The sequence below is a fragment of the Artibeus jamaicensis genome, unplaced genomic scaffold (genome assembly GCF_021234435.1).
Source record: "Artibeus jamaicensis isolate MK-2021 breed Jamaican fruit bat unplaced genomic scaffold, CSHL_Jam_final contig_354, whole genome shotgun sequence".
Taxonomy (NCBI): Eukaryota; Metazoa; Chordata; class Mammalia; order Chiroptera; family Phyllostomidae; genus Artibeus; species Artibeus jamaicensis.
The window spans coordinates 19,246,748-19,269,712 of NW_026521803.1; the positions used below are offsets into that span (position 1 = coordinate 19,246,748).

General features: G+C 38.0%; 1 protein-coding gene and 1 non-coding gene across 5 annotated transcripts in view; both read left to right on the forward strand.

Annotated features, from left to right (window-relative positions):
• Window positions 1–22,965, forward strand: part of GALNT1 (polypeptide N-acetylgalactosaminyltransferase 1) — a 135,047-nt gene that overhangs the window by 72,548 nt on the left and 39,534 nt on the right. For all 4 annotated transcript variants that reach the window (XM_037154457.2, XM_037154456.2, XM_053664181.1 and 1 more), the window contains one exon: window positions 2,436–2,610. In XM_037154457.2, the coding sequence (XP_037010352.2) occupies window positions 2,436–2,610 (175 nt within the window). The remainder of the gene's footprint in view (window positions 1–2,435; window positions 2,611–22,965) is intronic.
• On the forward strand, window positions 9,144–9,250 carry LOC119056174 (U6 spliceosomal RNA). Its single transcript, XR_005083838.1, has one exon. It is a non-coding gene; the product is annotated as a U6 spliceosomal RNA (small nuclear RNA).

Genomic DNA, 22,965 nt, shown 5'->3' on the forward strand with positions numbered 1-22,965 from the left:
ACAGATGGCCAAAGGGTGTTTCCAGTCAGGGCCACTGGATGTCTCCCATCTGTATGTTACCTGTGCCATGGCATTGTCACTTTCAGAATTGTGCTGCCTTCTATTGACTCCTCAGCAGCCCAGCCCCCAAATCTGTTGATTGCTCTTTATTTTCAGAGACAAATAAGTAGAATTGATTCTAAGAGTTTTATAATTTTTAAACTTTTAAAAGCTTGTATGGGCATTGTACTTCTGATACATGTCATATAGTTTTAATTATACTTGTCATTGAGAGTATTTTTAAAAATCTGCCAATGCTTCTATTTAAAGAACATCAGGCAGAATTTGTTTTTGAAAACTGTCTTACATGGGTTTTCTATAATTTTTAAGTTATTTCCTAATATTTTCACACCTCTCAGTTTATTCCAGGAATGGGGAAAATTATTTTATATGTATGCTTCTTGATGGCTCTCTGAAATAGATTGGTGTGGTGTATTGTAGACAGCGTTAAAGACACAGTGGTGCTGCAGCTTTTGTGCTGGCAGGTGGTTTTGTCCTCCATGTGAAACAGTCCTCCTGTGGGCCGGCTGCACCAGCCAGTGTTGCTGTTGGGCAGATGAAGCCTGAGGAAGAGAGGTGGTTTCTTTGTTGCCTTGATGTCTCCCATGTTGTGCAGAGATTTGGGGGGATGCCTAAAGAAAAACTGCAGGAAAATAGAGCTTTCAGTTAAAAAAAAGTAATGTCCCAAACATGCTTTTTTCCCATTGTTGTCCTCACCTCATAGTGTATCCATTCTTTTTAGATGGGAAGTTTAACACACTTTTGTCCCAGTTTAGTCCATCCTAAACCCTGTTTTTCTTGGAATGTTTTTAATATCTCAGAAGCATATAACAAAAAAGATTTGGGAATTGCTGATCTGGAATACTACTCTTTATGTATATATCAGGGTATAACGTTACTTCTGATCAGAACTGTCTTTCATGAAGCTCCACCTCACATGATGCTTATTATAACATCCACTGTTACCAATTCTAGAATTTCATTTCTACTTACTTTCTTTTTAAAGATTTTTTACTTGTTTTTTTTTAGAGAGAGGGGAAGGGAGGGAGAAAAAGAATGAAATAAACATTAATGTGTGGTTGCCTCCCACATGCCCCCCACTGGGGACCTTGCCCAAAACCCAGGCACGTGTCGTGACCAGGAATCCAACCCATGACCCTTTGGTTCAAAGACTGGCACTCAATCCAGTGAGCCACACCAGCCAGGGCTTTATTTACTTTCAATAGTACTGTTACATATTAGTTCAGCATATAGTTATAAAACTCATGTACAACACTGCTAAACTCCACAGAAGGTACATAAAACCCCAGCTAAAAAGAGCTCATAGCCTAAGGGAGGGTTATGGTAAGACAGCTTTAGCGATAATCATTATAGTAGGAAATAGCAGTTGGGTACTCTCCTCCTTGGGAGCGTGCCCACGCCTTTCTTCCCTCTCAGTCGTACATCTTTATTTTCTCCTAAACTCTGAGGGTCCACACAAAACATGCAGCCAGGAAGGCAGTGGCACCTGTCTCAGGTCAACCCTCCCGAACCTGTCTCCAAGGCCCCCCTTTTCTTCTCAGTGGGCCGACAGCAGCCCCCCAGGGCTCACTTCGTTCCTGAGTTGTTTCTGAAGAGCCAGCGTAACCGCACCCAGGCTCTCTCCTTTTGCTTCGTCTGTCCTAAGCTGGTCCTTGTTTCACTGTCCCTACCTTTAATAAATGTACTCTCAAAAAGAAAATAGCAATTGATTACAGATATAGGAACTGTAGATGAAATGATGTGGTAGTCAAGACTAGTAAATGGACAGATTGAGGAAAGGTACAGGCAAGAGAAACCATTTTAGCTGGGCCTTGAAAGACTAATCAGTGTTTGGTATTGCAGAGCTGGGAGTGGGAAGGAGATGCCAAGGGAGGGGACCTGTGTGAGGCACAGCACCAAAGCAAGAATGTGGTACACCAACTATGGCACCAGAAGCAAGGCACCGACTGTGGGGACAGTAGTGAGTTGCTATTTGACGGAGGATGAATTAGGGGAAGGGGATGTTGAGAGCCTAGCACAGCAGGTGGCTTGTTTGGCAAATTAGGTTAAATTTCAAATTGAAGAGATTAGACTTTTGGAGACTGTGAAAATAACATAAGGAAGCCTTGCTTCCAGGGAGGTTAATGTGGTAACAGCATTTGAGATGGGTGTACCGAGGCAATGCAGTGACTCGGGTGAGTGGTGCCAGGTGAGAAGGTTGTAAGTCACGACACTGACGGGAGTGGAGGACAGGGTGGCTCCTGGAGGCGTTAGAGGCGGGGAGAGGAGGGGCTCAGAAATGGCTCGTTGCTGACATGGTTTAAACTCATGTTATTAAACAGAAATACGACTCAATTCCTATAAAATTGTTAGTTAAGTTTTCTCCTTATTTTTAGTTCTAGAGCCAGTACAGAAGCCTCACGAAGGTCCTGGAGAAATGGGGAAACCAGTTGTCATTCCTAAAGAGGATCAAGAAAAGATGAAAGAAATGTTTAAAATCAATCAGTTCAATTTAATGGCAAGTGAGATGATTGCCCTCAACAGGTCTTTACCAGATGTTCGGTTAGAAGGGTAAGTACTTAGTGTGGTCCTAATAGTGTTTCATCTAAATGAAAAGTATGTTCTGAATTCCTAATAATTGCATGTTAGTCTTAACTCTTCCTGAAGTTAATGTTGTATCACTGATTTACTACTTATCCCCACTGAAAAATAATTAAATGGTGATACAGTAATACCTCAAGTTACTATGGATCATTAGGACTATGTATTTCAGGCTCCGGAAAGTAATTATTTGTCTTAATAGGTTAAGGTGATAGGAGGTTTTAAACTTCATTATTATTACCAAAACATCATATTATCTACTTTTTACAAAAGATTCTTTTGAGTTTTCTGTAACTGAAAACAGTTAAGTATGCAGTTATAAGTACAGATTACTACATCTTTACATACGTATGTACCCATCATCCAAATCAGGATGCGGAACACTTCCATCAGCCCCGAGACTTCGCTCCAATCCCTTCTCAGTCGGTGTTCCCACCCCGAGAGGTTGCCTTGGTTTCGACTTTCTTAGCCATAGATGAGCTTTGTCCTTTTTAAAAACATTTTATAGGTGGATCCATACAGATTATATTCTTTTGTGTCTTTGAAACATGTGTTGTTGCATGTATCAGAGGTTTATTTGAACATTGATAGATATTTGGGTTGTTCCCATTTTTCGACTGTTATGAATTAAGTTCTTGTGACATTTTTGTGTGTCTCTTTTGGTATGTATTGGGGGACTTAATACATCAGGACTTAAGCTGCATTTCTGTTTGGTATGTATTGTGGGGAAGAAATGGCTTATGTGTTTCTGTAGATTAGTACATGCTGCCAAACACTTTTCCAAGATGGTTGTACCAATTTACACTTCTACCAGCAATACACTGCTCCATACGAAGAAGGTAATACAAAGTATCTGGACTAGAGGACAACAGGCACAGTTTACAAAAAGGCAAGGGAACTGTGGAAGACACTGGTGGGTTAAGTGAGGTTATACATTGCCGAGACCCCTAACTACCGTGCCACCTATGGCTCCCATCAATGCGAGGTCTGTGCCTTCCCATCTAGGCAGGAGACTGGAGGGTCTTAACAGAATTGGACTAGCCCTGGAGAAGAAAACACAGACACCAACGTAGGAAATTCTGCAGTTTATGGCACAGACTAATTACCCTGATAGAAAATCATAGTCTAGTAGCCTCACTCTTACATTCAGAGCTTATATTCAGCTTTTTGATCATCCATGTGTCTAACAAAACAGGTAATCAAGAAATACTAGGCATCACAGGAAACCCTCAAAAATGAAAAGTATAGTTTAACGCAAACAGAAACAGCAACTTGAAGAAACCAAAGATTATTGAGGGAAAAGGCTACTTATAAAGAAATAATAGTCCCAGTGACACAAGAATACATATTACAACCATAAAACAAGAATAGGATACTATTAAAAAGGCTACACTGAGAGAACCAACTAGAGCTTTTGGAGATTTTTTTTTAAAGTAGCAGCAAAAACTCAGTAGCAAGTTGGAGAAATTTTCCATGAAGATGGGCCAGAGAAACAAAACGATGGGCAATAGTAAAAGCAAATGAAATTCAAGGGACAATGAAGGAGGACTAGTATTCGATGAATAGGAGTCTCAAAGAGAACAACAACAAAATGTGTGTGGGGGAGGGGGGCGGTATTTATTACAAAATTTTCCAGACCTGGACAATCCTGGTTTTCAGAGTGACAGAGCCTGTCATGTTTTCAGGACAGCAGATGAAAACAAACGGTGCCCAAGGTACTGTGAATTTTAGAACACTGGGGATCCTCCTACCCAAAAGACCTATAACTTAGATTTTTAGTAGAGAAACTATAGGTTTTTCTAGAGAAGAAAGCAGGTCACAATCAAAGAATCTTTAATCAGAATGTCTTCCAACTTAGCAACAGCTCTGGAAGCAAAGGAGCAAAATTCTAAAGGAAAATGTTTTCCAGCCTAGAATTTTATACCCATTTAAACTTACAGTCAAATGCACAGGTTAAATAAGGACTTTTTTGGAAATGCAAGGTCTCAAAACACGGAACTGCCACCCATCTTTCCTCGGGAAGTTCCTGGAGAGTGTGCTGTACCAAATAATGATATAAACCAAGGAAAAGGAGGACACAACCTTTTGGATGTGGAAGACAGGAGACCCAACCCGTGTGAGAGATGTGGGGAGAGCCCTGGGCGAGAGTTGCGTGGGCAGAAAGGCAGCCTGCCCAGACAGAAGTGGGTTAAAACACACACTCGAGCTTTGAGATGCTGTAGAGCTTTGAGATGCTGACATCATACTTCAGAGAGCTGAATGTCTTTAGAAGAGATTTGCACACTTGGTGGAGAGTGTGGGATTGAATTACTAATAAGTGCATAGAAAACCATACCAAGGAAAAAACTTAACACAATCATTAACTCCAGGGAAAGCTTTTAAAAGTTGTTCAGAGAAAGTAAAAATAACCATAGCTTCCAGCACAGCAGAGCAGTGAGTGAGTCACAATAAAGTAACCATTGAATATTGTGCCTATAAAAATTAAACTGAGGGCATGGAGAGTGTCTGTTCAGCAAATTAGTTAAGTGGTGATCAGTCAAAAGAGAAGCTTCACTGTACCCTTAGATTTTGCAAGCTATGTATACTTTCCTGAACAATTTAGAAATTATTGAAGAAAGCTGGAATCTTCAGGGAATATTTTAATAACATCTATGTTAAAAAGAGCCTCAACTATTATTTTTTCTTATAGAGTTATTTTGGTAATTTTAGTAATTCCCATGAGCACATAGCCACTCTCAACACATTTTATTAAGTTTTTTTAAATCTTTTATGCATCTCTTGAAGATACTGTTATTAATTAATAGCCTTTAGGTGTATTAGAAGTCGCCAGCTTTTGGACCATGAATGACGTCATGATGTAGAGAGCAGTGTTTAAATGGTGTGGTACATGTGCTTGCACACTGGGTTTTGGGCTTGGTGAGGGCTCCTCATACTTGGACAAACTCTGTTTTTTGCAAACTGCCCCTACATAGTCCTTCTGGCCAACCGCTGGGCTTTTGTGGAACTGGGCTTCTTGTGACAGAGAAGGGGGCACAAAGTTACTGCTACCTCTGAGTAGCCTTCTTATACCTTCTTGTTCCATCTCTATGCTGGTACCCTTTAAAAAAAAACATCTATTATGGAAAATATCAAATGCATACAAAAATAGAGAAAATAGTATCATGAACCCTCATGTATTCATCACCTGCTCCAACAATTCCTAACAGATTTGTATTACACCGAGATGTCCTTCTACAGTCTGCATCTTCTGGTGGCCATACCTCTGTGTGGTCTGTTCCTGTGTTGTGTTAGGGTTGGTCGGTAGAGCCAGTAGAACACAGTACAAGTGATGAGTGTCACTTTCAGGATTAGGTTATAAAATACACTGTGGTTTCCAGTTTGGTTTTTTACTCTCACTTCAATCTTTAGCTCTAGGCTGAATTAGCCGGTATGACAGGAGCATCCCTATGGTTTATTGTCTCTTGTGATCAATCAGGTGAGTGAGATTAGAAGCAGATTCCCCAGTCCTAGGCAAAGACACAGCAATTGTAATATCACAGTATGTTTTGAAAGATAAGGACTCATTAAGAAAAATCATGGGACCATTTTCATACCTAAGAAATATTAACAGTGATTCCTTACTAACATGAAATACCCAGTCAGTGTTCAAGTTTCCCTAGTCATGTCATGTATTTTTCTCTTTTTTAAAAAAATAGTGTTTGTATCAGGATCCAAATAAGGTCTGCACACTGCAACCTGTAGATATGTCTCTTAAACCTTTTTTTAGCCTGCAGGCTCCCTCTCTCTCTTTTTTCCCCTTACAGTTTATTATTTAAAGACCAGGTAGAGTGTCTTGTGTCTTTCCTCAGCCTGCATTTTGCTAACTGCATCATCGATTGGTTGTGGTGTCATTGATTGTGTTCCTCTGTTCCCTCTTTCCTGTGGAGTGGTAGGTTAAAGATGTTTTGTACTGATATCTTTGAAGCTAATAAATTGTGTGCATGGGGTAGAAAAGGCCTGAAACCTGGTCCGTCATGTGCATCACCGTTGGACACGCCTATTATCTGTCCCATCCCGTTTGGTTCTCTTTGGGGAACTGCTGGTGGCCAGGCTTTGGACAGCTGGAATCGATGCCCGTAGTCTCATATTTTTGCCTTTTCTCTCTCTGTCTTTGTCTCTCTTTACTTCCAGGGAGAAATCCCAGACTCTTTCAGGTACTTTCTTGAATTTTTTATTACTAAGTCTTTATCATTGCCTGACTTTAAAAAAATATGGACAGAAAAGCTGTAGTACACCATTTTTATACATATAAATATTTGTGAGATATTCGGCATACCAGTAGCATTTTAATCATTGTAGTTTTTAGAGTAATTTTAACTTTGGTTTAAAAAATAACAGTCCCATGAGGCAGGCTGCTGTTAACATACTTGAGAGAGATCACTGCAGCCCAGGATAATTAAGTGGGGTTTGAACCCAGGGCCTCTGACTCTTGAGTCCATTCTTTCTCCACCTAATTGCCGCAAGTTATTTTCTCTCATTTGTAGAATTATTCCTTTTAATACTGCATGAAATTCTAGAAACATTAAAAATTCATGCATTTAGTAGAATTTTAAAATTTTTTTATATCAGATAAATGTATCTAGATGATTTTGATGAAATTATGGAAGTTGCTATTTATAATTGTTTAAATAAGCCTTAGAGTTTTGTATTTTTTTCAGGTGCTTTCAGTAACTTTGATATTATTCTATAAAGACTACTTGGTAGTTCTTAAGGCTAATATATATATATATTTTGTTTCAGTTAAATAAAATTTTGCAAACAAAATATTCTAACATATTACTTTTTCGTACTTGTATTTATCATCTTGTAGTTTGTTTTCTGCCTTATTATGAAATGTAAACTTTTATGATACAAAATCTAGTGAATTTCCTGACTTCTTTTGTTGTTTTTATTTACCACTTCAAAGATACATGTGATGATTTGTAGTTTAAAAATGTGCTTTCAAATATTTGTCTTAAAGTGTTTATTATGCATTTTTTACTAGTGATCTATCAGAAATTTTATTTTATTATGGAAAAAGCCTTCTCTTTTCCTATTTTATCAATTAGTTTGTGACCAAAAATATTCTAGAAAGCTGGATATTCTAGTATAAATATTCAGAAAGCTGGAAGAGATAACAAACCTTTGTACCAACTACCAGCTTTATCAAATCTTAGTAAGTTACTGTATTTTTTCATGTTTTATTTTTAACAGTAAATCTTTATAGCTACGGTTAAAGCTTTTTGTATACTCTTCCCCAGTTCTAGTCTGCTTTGCTCTAGCCATAGGTCTGGTTTTGCATTTATCATTGCTTGGCAAGTTTTAAAAGTAATAAATGCAAAAATCAGGCCTACGTTCCTTTTTTTAACTTGACAGATACTAGTACAGCATATGTACATATCCTTCTGCGACTTTTAAAAATTGTTTTTGTTTAGGCATCAATTTTGAGATTTATCCATGTCAATACATGTACTTCTAGGTCATTCATTTTAGTTGCTTTGCAGAAGTCTACTTTATGAACGTAACATAATTTATTTACTATTGTTTGATTTTATGTGTATGTATCTATCTTTTAGTCACTAATGGACCATGAAACCAATTTAGTGAGTATTTTAATTAGTGAACTAGACTAGGAGATGTCAGAGTATGTCTCATGTGGTAAAGATATTTTTTCATTAATCACTGTTCCAGTGTGTATGTGCTGGGTTAACATAAAATGTATTTGTTACTATGGGTTATAGTCAGAAAGACCTTACATGTGAAACTACTATGCTAAAAGATATGTGGTTTTTTTATTCATTTGATTTTTTTAAGTGCTCCCATAGTGGTTTTACCAATTTATACTTCCCAGCCACAGTGAGTGAGAGACGTTTCTCCAATATTCCTGCAGAGCGTGATGGGGCACCAGTGAGACACAACAGCGGGCTGGATGAGGCTGGCACATGTGAAGAAGTTTTCGATTCTGATTGCGTTTTTAAGAGGGAACCAACAGAATGCTGATGGGTTGGATGTGGAACAGAAGAGAAAAGGAGGAGTTGAGAATGCAGGCTATTGGAATTATAGTAATACTTGCTAAGATGGAAAGAGGAAAAATAGAGATACACATATTTATAAAATCCTGTAGTGCTGGGAAAAGGTGGAAATTGTAGTCATCAGAGACAAGAGAATTGAAAGACACGGGACTGTTTGAGATGGCTTTCGGAGTAGGCGAGATGAAAAGAGGTGACTGAGAAGAGGAGGAACTTCTAGCAAGAGTCTGAGAAACACAAGATGTGATGAGGGGGAAAGTATACAGTGCCAAAGAAGCCAAGCACATTTTTCCAGCAGGAAATGGTCACCTATGTTGACTGCTGCTCACAGATAAAGTAAATTGATGTCTCCAAATTGACCAATAGATTTCAGTGTGTAGAGGTTGTTGGAATTTGTACAAAATTGTTTCCAAAATGATGGGAATGAAACTTTGATTTAAAAAAAAAAATAAGGAAATGCTTGCTTCAATAGCACATATACTAAAATTGGAATCATACAGAGAAGATTAGCATGGCCCCTGCGCAAGGATGACATGCAAATTCATGAAGCGTTCCGTATTTTTAGACATATGAAAAGATGCTCAGCATCACTAGCCATCAGAGAGATGCAAATTAAAACCATAGTGAGATACCAGCTCACAGCAGTCAGAATGGCCATCATAAACAAATCAACAAACAAGTGTTGGAGAGGATTTGGAGTAAAGGGAACTTTATTGCACTGTTGGTGGGAATGCAGACTGGTGCAGCCACTGTGGAAAACAGTATGGAATTTCCTCAGAAAACTAAAAATGGAAGTGCCAGGCAATTCCATTCCTGGGATTAAATCCTAAGAGCCCTGAAACACCAGTCCAAAAAACTTATGCACCCCAATGTTCATAGCAGCACAATTTACAATAGCCAAGTGCTGGAAGCAACCTAAGTGCCCATCAGTAAATGAGTGGATCAAAAAACTATGGTACATTTACATAATGGCATTTTACACACCAGGGAGAAAAAAGGAGCTCCTATCTTTTGTGAGAGCTTGGGTGGAACTGGAGAGCATTATGGTAAGTGAAATAAGCCAGGCAGTAAGGGACAAATACCATATCATCTCACCTTTAACTGGAACATAATCAACAAAAGAAAAAAGCAAACAAAATATAACTGGAGACATTGAAGTTAAGAACAATCTAACAATAGCCAGTAGGGAGGAGGGTTTTCAGGAACTACTATAAAGGACACATGGTCAAAACCTGGGGGGGGGGGTGTGAAAGCAAGGGAGGGAAGATTTGGTTAAAATATATATAAAAAAGAAAAAAATAGGGAAGACTTCCACTTTTTATAATTGTGGCCTTAGTGATCTGTACCAACTCCTCAGTTGAGTTCACCTAGAAAGTTAGAGAAAAAAATTTACAAAAATCATCTGCTTGAAAACATCCAGAGATTAGAAGGCAGTGAAGAATTCCAAGCCAAAATATGAGAGAAGATGGAAACCCAGAGAACTGAGCCTAGAATTTGGAGGCCCCTTTTTGCCTCAGTGGTTCTGCTGAATCCAGGTATATATTTAAAAACTTAACAGTGCTTTTAACAGTCTTGATGGTAGGGAATAAAAACTAGAGCCTAGAACCTACCAAGTGCCTGTGGAGGGAGGGTGCGATAGCCCCTTTTCCTTCCCGAATGGTTTAGTTTTAGGCTCCCATAATAATGATAGAATTAAAGGAGATAAGCTCTTGAAGCTGAACTTCAAATCATCTCAATGTACGAAACTGAATTAAGGTGATTAGGGCCTCTAGCTCCTTTAGAAGTAACTGCCTGGCTTGCATTCAAAAAAGAGCAGGCACGTGAGGAAACAAGACAACACGAAAGGAAACAAACAATGGACAATGGAAATAGACCAAAATGTATTCCAGATAATGAAGTTACCAGGTACAGACTTTTGAACGATTGTACATAATATTGATGTGTTCAAGGAGGTTAAAAACAATATTAAGAATTTCAGGAGAAAACTGTAATCTATTAGAAAAGAACCAAATGGAAATTTTAGAACTGAGAAAGTACAATAATAAAAATTAAAAACACAGTGGATGGTTTAGCAGATTATACTAGCTGAAGAGAATGAGTGAACTAAATTATAGATCAGAAGTAAATATCCAGAATGAAGCATGGAGAGTTGGAAGTATGGAAAGTAAAGGCAAGATAGTAAGAGCTATGAGAGAAACAGTGAAAGGTCTAAAATTAACTAACAACATATTGTAAATCACAGAGCAAGAAAGAGAATAGAGCAGAAGCAATATTTGAAAGTATAAAGGCCAAGAATTTTCCAAAACAGATGAAAGACAGTAAGGCACAGAATCTGTCAGTGCAGTGAACACTGAGCAGGACACCTGCCACGTCATACGGGGCCACATCTTAACACAACATTGCCAACCAGAACCAGAGAGGAGAATTGTTTTACAGAGGAGGTGAATGCGGCAGGGAAGATATTACCTTCAGAGCCCCAATAGTAAGTTTGACAGCTGACTTCTTTAGAGAAAGAAAGGGGTGGGGGAGCCAAAAAATTATGGCATGACATCTTTTAAAGGCTGAGAGATAACCACAAGCCTAAAATCTATTTCCAACAAATATCCTTTAAAAATTAAAAAAAAATTTAAGATAAACAAGTGAGTTAATTTATTATCTGCACTAAAAACTACTAATGAACATTCTCTAGGCAGGAAAAAAAATCCCATTGGAATACTTAGAATAGAAATGAAGAGCAATAAAGTGGTAAATATGGTAAATGGTAGATAAATTAATGTCAACTTTAAAATAATATTTTATGGGATATAAAATATCTATAAAATTAAAATCTAGAACAAAGCATTTTCTTTGGGTGGGGAGATGCAGTTAAACATTAGTAAGATCTTTGTGTGTTGTTAAGTAAGTAAAAATAAGAGTACTAGACTTTAATAAATCAAGGCTAGATGTTGTAATCTTAAGGTAACCATGAGAAGAAAGTGAATATTAGTAGAGTAGGGAAAACAGATTAGAAAATAATAAATCTAAAATAAGGAAAGAGATTTAAACTACAATATATCAGTAGTTACATTAAATGGATTAAAGGTATCGCTTAAAAGACAAAGACTGCTAGATTGCATTTTAAAATGAGAATTATATATTGTTACAAGAGTTAGATATAAAAAAATACAGATATAGGAACATTCAGGGTAAAAGAAGTGAACAGAAATACACCTGACCTATGTTACTATCAGCTAAAGTAGAATTCAAGGCAGAAAGCATATTTGAAAATCATTATTTAAATTCACCACATTAACAGGAAAAAAGGAGATGTCACATAGTTGTTTTAGTAAATAAAAAGGATTTGATTAAAAAATTGTCACCAGTCATCATAAAAATCGTAGAATTCCCTGATAAAAGAATAGAAGGTATCTAAAAAATAAAACAAAGCCTTACAACAAATACTCACATTTAATAATAATTTTGAAAACTTTTCCTTTGAGATCTGGAATATGACACAGCTGCCCATTAGCACTGCTTCTATTCAGGCAAGAAAATATGGCTATGTGGGTTGGAAAAGAGAATTAAAACTTAGCACATGTACTTGCAGTTGACATAATCATGTATAATGAAAGTTCAAAAGAATTACCGGTAAGAGATTAGAATCAATAAGCTGTTTAGCAAGATTGATGACTTTAAGGCAAATATTTATTTAAAAAATCTACTGTATTTCTGTGTCAGTTTTCCAACAACAGAAAAAAAAATTTAAATGCCCTCTTTAAAAAATCAATCTGAAAATATCAAATATAGGAAACTCTTTAAAGAAAATTCTAAAATACTGAGAGAAATTAAAGACCTAAATAAATGGAGAAATTCCCCATGTTCATGGGTGAAGGACTCAGTATTATAAAAATGTTGGTTCTCCTCAAGTTAATTTATAGATTGCTGTGTTCCCAAACACATGTGTGTGTACAAATACATGTATATGTAAATTGACAGATTGGTTCACAAAGGTAACTGGAAATGCAAAGACCCAGAAGAACCAGACACACATTTTTATAGAAGAATAAGATTAAGGATTTTAAATTAAAGTTACCAAGACTTCTTAGAAAACTATAATAATTAAGATAGTGTAGTATTGTTGTTGTGATAAGCAGATCAGCAAAACAACAGGGAGTTCATAAGTATTCCCACACCACTAGAACCCTTGGTTTAGGAGAAGGCAGCGCTGCCTAGCAGCAGGAGAAGGTGATCTTAAGAGAAAAGCAAACTGCTGGGTCAATCTGAAATATTAACGTCAAAACTGAAACTGTACCTTTCTCTCATACCATACAGAGAAACCAGCTTCCTGTTACAGATGTAGATATGAAGGCAGAGCAACAAAGCTCTTAGAGGATCACATAAGGAGTTTTTTATGATCTTGGAATAGGGAAAAATTTCTTCAATGGCACATAAAAATCACCCAAACATGAAGGGAAACTTGGATATAAATAGGACTACATTAAAGACTTTCTGTTCACTTTTTAAAAAGTGAAAAGAGCTCTGGCTGGTGTAGCTTAGTGGATTGAGCGTGGGCCTGGGAACCAGAGGATCGTGGTTCGATTCCCAGTCAGGGCACATGCCTGGGTTGCAGGGCCAGTTCCCAGCAGGGGATGCATGAGAGGCAACCATACATTGATATTTCTCTCCTTCCCTTCCCCACTAAAGATAAATGAATAAAATCTTTTTTTAAAAAGTGAAAAGAAATATATTGAGAAGGCAAGTCACAGAATATATTTATCATACTCATAACCAGCAAAGTGCTCAGATCCAGAATACATAAACTCCTCCTACATATCAGTAAGAAAAGACTGACAATCCAACAGAAAAATGAGTGAGACTTGAACTTCAAAGAAGAGATTACCTGAGTGACCAATAAACATTGACAAGATGCTTAACCTCATTTGTAATCAAGAAAACACAAAACCACAATGAAATAACCATGTCAGACACTGGGAGTTGAAAAATGCACTGGGAGCACATTGACATTGAAAAATATGTCGTGTTTACTAAAATGATTATTAACATAATTCATGACCCAGCAGACCCAGTCTCTTAACAGAGGTACATGCACATATATATCAGGAGATAAAACAAGAGTTGATAGCAGTACTATTTGTACTGGCTCCAAACCACAAGTAACCGAAGTGTCTGTCAGCAGTAGAGCGTGGCATAGTCATACAATAGACTGCTGTGTGGCAGTGAAAAGGAACCAGAGCTACATGCTACAGCATGGATGAATCTCCCTGTTAACACTGAGCAAAAAGTCCCACAAGAATATATATGTAGAGAAATGGCTGCTTCTGGGAAGGTCAAAACAGGCAAAACTTTTGTAGAGAAAAGAAGAGGTGAGGGAACAAGGGGAACTTGGAAGTGCTGGCACTGTTCTTTCTTCACCTAAATGGTGGTTACATGGGCATTTACTGTGTGGTAACTCGATGAGCACTCAATTTATGTTTTTGAACTCTGTTAGACTTCAAATAAAATCAAATTGAGGGGAAAGTGGGAGGGGAAACAGTGGAGACAGCAAGTGTAGTTGGAAAACGGAGAGATAGGGTGTTAGCTGGGGAGATGATGCAATCGAGGGAGACATTTTCTTTTTCTTTTTTTAGATGGTATATGGTATAGTATGGCTGTGTGTTGATGGGAATAATCCCCTTGAGGGAAAATCCAAGGGGAGTATTACAGCAAGAGCATTGACCTTGAGTAAGTGAGGAGCGTAGTTGGCTTCAGACAGCAACAGAGATTACTCCCATTGTGCAGTCTGTTACTTGTGTTTTTAGTGTGTTTGTTCTATTACATTATGATGAAGTTGCATTAAAAGAAAAATATGATTGTGGATTTGACAGTTTCTCTCCTAACTCATTCTGTTAGCTTATTTTTCAAGCCTGTATCATTTGATGCATTTAGGACAATTCATGGTTTTTCTTCCTTTAATGCAGTGTTTGCTGTACCTTTATTAACCTTTCCCTCTCGGTTTTGATAATACTGTACCACTTTTAGTCTGTTTAACATTTTTCTGGCATGTCTGTTTCTTTTTTTTTTCTATTTCTTTACTTTCACCCATCTGTATGATTTTGTTTTAGATGTATCTTTACTAAATAGCTGGATTTTATACTTTTAATTCACTCTAATAATCTTTGTTCTTAATGTGTTGGGTTTGATTCATAACTGTAATTTTGTGACTTGATATATTTTTACTTCTTTTAGGTTGAACCATGTGAAATTGACATTTTCCATTTTTGACCTATGAAATGATGGTTTCATAAAATTCAACCCCATAAATCTTATTTTCTGTTTACCACCTTTTTAATTTCTCATTTTGCTAATTGATTCAGCTGATAAAATTTTTAGTATTCATGTTTTTCTGCCTTGGTTTGGAACCTGTACATCTTATTTCTGTGCCTTTTGTAGTAAGACTTGTAATTGTCAAGGTGTGGATTTACGTTCACCTGCGTGCTCAGTGCATATATGGTACTTTTGATCTGAGTGTGCATATTATTTAATCCTAGGACATTTCTAGCAGTAATTTCAGATATTGCTGAGTCACTGTTTTTTTACGATCTGTTCATCTGGAACTACTCATGTGTCGATGCCAGAGCTTCTCAAGCCATACTGTTTTTTTTTTCCTCCCTTCATGAATTGTGTCTAGATGGATTTCTCATTAATATCTTGATACCGGTGAAGTCCAGGTCTGACTCTGCCGTATATTGGCTTTGTGGCTTTGAACAAGTTGCTTGACTTTTCTCTACGGTATAATCCTTATCTGTACAATGAGGATCCTTATCTGTAAATAACAAGGGTTGCTCTGAGTATTTGTAGTGCTTTAAATCCTTCCTGGCACCTAGGAGAGAGGCCTCCATTCAGGGAGTGAACTGTAGGTCCCAGGCAGTCCTCAGGAAAAGCCAAGTCCAAGCATGCTTTTCCATCTCCACCCTCTTTTACTAATCACTATGTGGCTTCTGAAGTGTATTCACAATGAAATGTTAAATTAGAAATATAAGATTAATATGTAACTATCCCCATACTAAAGCTGGACAGAGCGGGCAGGCCAGGAGGTCTTTTTCAGACCAGTTCCCAGAGGTGGAAGGATAAGTAGTGTGGACACCCACTAAAATGCAGCTTTTTCACCGCCTTTTCTGAATCCAGAAAAGCCTTGCTTATTCTAGGTCAGGAGCTGGACTGGCGGTACAGCTGGCAGTATCTAGACCACCTTGTGCTTGCCAAGAACCCTTACTGCCTTTTAGGATCTCCAGAGGCACATTTCCTGGAGGAGACTGGAAGAAAGAGTAATAACATTGTTCCAGTGTCAAGAAGCAGTAAATAGAAGTTAACAATCAAAGAATGAGTTTTGTAATGTGTGATCTTAGAGAAGTAGGTTTAAGACAAATTCCAAGTCACCTAATATGGCCATTTTATTTAATATAGTAAGTCTTAGATGCTTAAAAAGTGATAGTACCATTTATTGAGTGTTTATTATGTTCTGGCACTATATACATGATCATATCTAAGCAGTTGAGCAAAACAGCATTAGTATGTCCAGTTTATCAGTGGGGAAACTTAGACTTTGGGAGGTATGATTTGTGCCAAGGATGGGTAGTAAGCGACCCAAGTGAAATTTGTCAATGAAAAAACATGTAATCTTAATCATTGTACTTTGCCATCACTTTTTTGGTTAGATCTTCACTGACCTTGCCTGACTGAGTATACACAGAGGAGAAATTATGTCACTTTACCAAAAATATAGATTGTCATTGGTAAATGGTAGTGACAGGCTAAATTTAGTGGATGACAAAGAATACCTAGAAAATCACAGCTCAAAGGGAAATGGAGAAGAGGATTGGATGGAATGTGCATACTCACTTCACTAAACCTATTTCCTCATCTGTGATATTGGGGTAATAATACCTCTGTCTTAGTGTTGTTATAAGGATAAAGTGGGATAATGCATATAAAACTCTTAATGCCATTTCAGGCTGTCAGAAGGTTAGGGTAAGTAGAGTGGAACTTTTAACAGTTGAAAAATAATAGAAAAAATATATCTAGGGACTTCTGTCCTACATTCCTGAGTTGTTAGGCATTCTCATGGATTCTCTTCAGCCCAGTCTTGCTAAAGTGAACACCACCTTAAGGAAATTTACTAATCTCTATTTCCTGAAACATCTGTGACTCACTGAAGCAGGCACTCAACCCAACTCCCAGAGCATATAGTGAATTTCATGCATTAGAGTTTATTCAGTAATCCTTTCATTTGCACATAACAAAAGTGCTTATTATATAGGCCATCTTTTAATTAATGTTGTACTTACGGGACATAAGTGAAACCACTTGTGTTTTGACTCATTGTTTGACTCAGTGATTTTCCATCACTGTTTTTATATAACTCACTCCCATTAATATAACTCACTCCCATTAATACCATCAGCCCACTATGGTAGTGATGGTGTAGTTTGAAAATGTACCTTTCTCCTTTTATTCTTTTTCAGCCTGTGCCCGCAATCAAAACAAAGGAGTAAAGTAAAAAGAGGAAAACAGGAGATCCACTGTGTAAGAGGGGTAATTAGGACCCCCAAGGGAGTGGGGAAGGGCAAACCCCTGATGACAGCGGTGCAGGCACAGAGGCAACCGGCCCAGAAAATTTTGGGAGAGATTTCTTTAAGGAGATTTCATTGATATCACAGCAGCACTTTTGAACATCATAAGGATCTATTTAGACAATTTGTAGAGAGTCTGAGTTTGAGCTAGTGACAAATTTGAGAGTTTGGTTTTGAATTAGTGACAAAAAATAAGAAAAAGGAAAAGAAAATAACTCAGGGTGAAGTGGAGGGGGATGCTATGCAGTAAAGGAAAAGTACTTATAATATGCAAATCAGGTATGAATAACATTTTACATAGTCCTAATTAAACATTAAGTAATGTTGCAACCAAACATATACATTGGGAGACGGAGGGACCACAAGTATATAAGTTGGGATGGGGATAGAAGTGAAATAAACCCTCCTATTCTGTAGTAAAGAGTCAATATGTTCTAGATATGCAATACCTAGAACTAGAAAAAAACAGCAAGTAAAAATACAGATACACTACTTAGAATTATGGAAGGAAATACCAAGAGAAATAGGTAAAAGAATTGAAGGTGGTTTGCATACTTACGGGAAAGGGAAAATGGCAGAAGTGAGGCAATAGCTTTTTTTTCTTTAACATGCTTTGGACAGTTGTTTATTTTTTAAACTATGTACATGTCCATTGATCAACTAAAAAATGAGAAAAAAGTTGCTCAGTTAATTTTCATCTCTACAGACTACTGACTACCAGGAGACTGACTGCGCTAATCTAGTGTTTCTCAGACTTGCCAGGCTGGGAGAAGAGGGAGAGAGGGCGTGGGGTGAGGGTGGCGGGTATCTCTATTCTCCCTTAGGACACTCTTTTCTAGTTTCTCAGACTAGAAGGAGAGCTTCTCTTGGGGCTCTTTGTGCATCCACTGCACACTTTTACTCTGGGCACTGCCTTGGACTGCAGGCTGGCTAATGCCAGAGGGAGGAAAATGGAAAATTCACCACTGCTTTGATGGAACTTCAGATTCTGCCACCGTTTACATTTCAGAGTCCCCTCAGATAGATGTTCCGTGCATTCCGTCCAGGATTTATAGTGCCAGTCGCTGGGAGAGATGAGAGTGGAGTGTGCTTACTCCATCTTTCACGGAAGCAGGAAGTACTCATTCAAAGTGATTGAGTTCAATGATTTGCAATAAATTTGTAGAGTTATGCAAGCATTACCACTTTTAGAAAATTTCCATCACCCCAAAGATCTCTGGTGTTAATTTGTACTCACTCTTCTTCCCAGTGTCAGCCCCAGGGTTAAGTTATCACTGTTGAACTCAATCTGGATGGATTTGCCTTTTCTAGACATTTCATGTAAATGGAATCATAAATACAGGGTCCAGCAGAAGTAATGCCTGCTTGAATGTGGTTGGTAGGGTAATAATATGGGTGTAATGATTTATAGTTTTAATTGGAACATTTCACCTAAAATGTCACATGGTATTCTTGAGTGTGATATTGTTGTTGCAGAATTACATGCTTATGATTTTGTAAAAGAGAGAGAGAGAGAGAGGCATTATTTGTGCTGGGCCCTGTGTATAGCCTTTTATGTTTGGATTCTTTGAGTATAATTTGTCTGGGATTTATCCATGTTGTAGCATCTGCGTCCCTGTTCTTTTCTGTTGCCTAGTCTTAATTCGATTGTATGGATATACACATTTATTTCTCCTGTTACCAGTTGATGAATATTTGGGTTGTTTCCATTCTTTGGCTATTATGAATAGTGTTGCTAAGAACATTTGTGCACAAGTGTTTGTGTGAATATATGTTTTCATTTTTCTTGGGTAGGTTCCTAATTGCTGGGTCATATGGTAATAATGGTATAACTGTAAGAAATTGTCAGACGTTTTTTCCCTAAGGCGGCTGTACCATTTACGTTCCCACTAGCAGTGTATGAGAGTTCTCATTTCTGTATGTCCTCACCAAGACTTCTTTTTACTGCCTTTTTTTATTATAGCCATTTTGCTGGGTGTGAAGTGGTCTCGCATTGTGATTTTAATTTGCTTTCCCCTAATGACTAAATGATCTTGGGGATCTTTTCATGTACTTACATTCTTATATCTTTGAAATGTCTCTAAATCTTTTGCTCGTTTCTAATTAGATTATTTCTCTTCCTTTTATTGACTTGTAACAGTTCTTTATATATTCTAAATATAAATCTTTTAGCAGATATATAATATCCAAATATTTTTTCCTAGTTCGTGGCTTGTCTTTTTATTTCCTTAATGGTACCTTTTGAAGCACAAAATTTTTATTACATTTTGATGAAGTCCAGTTTCCCTTGTTTCTTTATGAACTGTGCGTTTAGTGCCATACCAAACTTAATGGTGCAAGGCTCAAAGCTTTCTCCCTAAGGTAAGAAACAAGGAAAGGGTGCCTGCTCTCCACTGCTGTTCAGCATTGTAACTGAAGGCTCCCCAAAACCTGAAGTACACACTGAGTGCAGAAAGGGAGCCCCAAGAGACACCCTCTCTTCCCGGTCTGAGGAACAAGAAAAGGGAGAGATCTCCCTGTTTTTTCTTTCCCCCACCCCTTGCTTTTTTTCCCAGTCTGTATTAGTCCAGCCTCTAGGCAATATTGCCAACACAGCAATTCACAGGAGTAGGAGCCAGGCAAGCAACTAAAACTCTGAAGGAGGAGCCATCTGCTGTCTGACCAGAGGATCTCTGGCCTCCAGCACATGGGTAGAATCCATCGCTTTTCTTTTTCTGTCTCCTCTGCGAGACCAAGAACACAGACACAGTCATAGGAAAGTTGCTGCAGAGCAAGGAAACTAAAGCCTCCGGTTTTAGCTATGCTGGGACACTTAATATAAAAGATGTCAGTTCTCCCCAATAGCTGTACAGATTTAATGCAGTTCCATCCAGAAGCCCAACAAGGGGATTAAAAGTGTGTATGGAAAGGCAGAGCAGCCAAAATAACTTCAAAAAAGAATAAAGTTGGAAGATATACAGTAACTAGTTTAAAGACTTATTATAAGGCTACAGTAGTCAGGACACACGGTGTTGTCAGAGAGACAGACACACAGATCAGTGGGGCCGAGCAGAAGGCTCAGGAGTAGACAGACCCTCACAGATGCAGCTGTTCGGTTTTTGACAGAGGTGCTACAGCTACTCAGCAGAAAAAAGATGAACTTTTTAACAAATGGTGTTTGAACAATTATTCATATGGGAAAACATTAATTTAGACCTAAATCTCATGTTATATGAAAATTAACTCAAACTGGATCATAGATCTAATTCTAAAACCTCAGAGTTTGTAACTTTTAGGGAAAATAATCAGACCTGACATTAGAGAGTATTTAGACATGACACCAAAAGCATGATTTCATAAAAGAAAAAAAAAGAGTAATTTGAACTTCATCAAATTTTAAAACTTTCACACTCTGCTAAAAACACTGTTAAGAAGAAGGAATGACAAGCTACAGACTTGGAGGAAATTATTTTCAAATCATACTTTCAATAAAGGAATTTTATCTAGAATGTATAAAGAACTCTCAAAATATACCACCCACTTTTTAAAAAATTGCATGCAGTAAAGTTACAAAAAAACTTGACACTTCACTCAAGTTGCTACATGGATGGCAAATGAGTACATAAGAAGACATTAGCCATTGGGGAAGTGCCAATTAAAACTATCATGAGATAGCACTTTATGCCTGTATAAGTAGCTAAAATAAAGATTGCTGACAGTGCCAAGTGCTGACAAAGCGCAGGACATTTGGAACTCTCATACATTCCTGGTGGGCACGGAGGATGCCTCTGGGTACTGCCGGCGGCCTGTTTCTTCACCGAGTGCCGACTGCTTGACACATTTGTTTTGTGGGAATTTATTCAGGTACATACTTGTGATTCATCAGCTTTCTTATATGTATCAGTACATTTTAATAGAACGTTAAAAATGCTCTTTTCCCTCTTTCTAACCCACAAAGTTTTACATAACTTTAAAAAAAAGTAGCTCCAGCCTTGCCCACTGCCCACAGGCTCGGGCTTTCATCCCACGCTGTGCCCACGGCTACGCAGGGTGCCTTGTCTTCACTTATTCAACAAATATTTCTTCATTGCCAGCTGTGTGCCAAGCACTCTTCCTGACACTAAAGATTGAATAGTGAGCAAAAATTTCATGGTCTGTGCTGTCATAGAGCGAGGATTCCAAGATGAAGACAATCATTTTTTTTCAAATCACAATTAGGACTTTTTTTTAAAGTCCAGTTAGGACTTCCAGTCAAGATGGAGGCATAGATAAACACACTTTGCTTCCTCACACAACTACAGAAAAAAATTACAACCAGACTTCAAAACAAGTAATACCCAGAATCGTCAGAAACTTGAGCTGAATGCAAGTCTGACAAGCAAGAATTTAAAGAAGCTGCATTCATCCAGAAGAATGAGAAACCAGAGATGTGCTGTATCAGGGAGAGGCGGCAGAACAAGCTGTCCCATGTACACATGTGCTGGATCAAAATGGGGAGGAATACCTCGGGAGTGAGTGAGCGAGGGATCCCAGCCTCAGGCCAGACCACACAGCTCAGGGTTTCAGCACCAGGAAGATAAATTCCATATCTTCTGGCTGTAAAAACCAATCAGGGTTAGGGTGGCAGAAGAAACTATCGGATTTTCAGGAGACTCCACTTAAAGGGCCCACAGACCCACCCATTCTGTGATTCAGCACTAGGGCAACAGCTGGAAGGGCACTAGTCACAGGGAGTAAGCGAAGTGACTAGAAACAGGGCAAGTGCTGGGCAACTTCCAGAAGCCAGGCAACAGCACTGTCCCTGGTATTGTCCCTTCTCTGAGCCCTCCCCATCACACAGAGCCACAAAGCAGTGAATGGGTTGCCCCAGCCTGGCAATTACCTAAGTCTCCGCCCCACACAATTTACACGTGTTTTTTCTACAATAGGCTACACCATTAAGACAGAGAGTCAAAGCAGTTCTACCTAATACATAGAAACAAGCACATAGATGCTGCCGAATTGAGGAGACAAGGAAATATGGCCCAGATGGAAGAACAGAACAAAACCCCAGAAAAAGAACTAAAAACAGAGAGAACCAACTTAATCAGATGCAGAGTTCAGAACAGTGTTTATCAGGATGCTTAAAGAACTCATTGAGTACAACAACAGCATAAAAAAGACGAGAAGAAATTAACATTGTCACATGAAATAAAAAAACATCTACAGGGAACAAACAATGGATGGGATGATGCCAAGATTCAAATCAACAATTTGGAACATAAGGAAGATATAAACATCAACCAGAACAGCAAGAAGAGAAAAGAATTCAAAAAATCTAAACAACAACAAACAAACCAAAACGAGGCTACTATAAGGGGCCTCTGGGACAATTCCAAATGTACCAACATCTAAATCAGGGATGGCAGAAGAAGAGGAAGAGCAAGAAATTGAAAACTTATTTGAAAAAATAATAAAAGAAAACTTCTCTAATCTGGTGAAGGAAATAGACCTACAAGTCTAGGAAGCACAGAGAGTCCCAAAAAAGTTGGATCCAAAAAGGACCACACCAAGACACACCATAATTAAAATGCAAAAGGTAAAGGATAAAGAGAGAATCTTAAAAGCACATAGTTACCTACAAAGGGGTTCCCATAAGACTGTCAGCTGATTTCTCAAAATAAATCTTGCAGGCTAGAAGGGACTGGCAA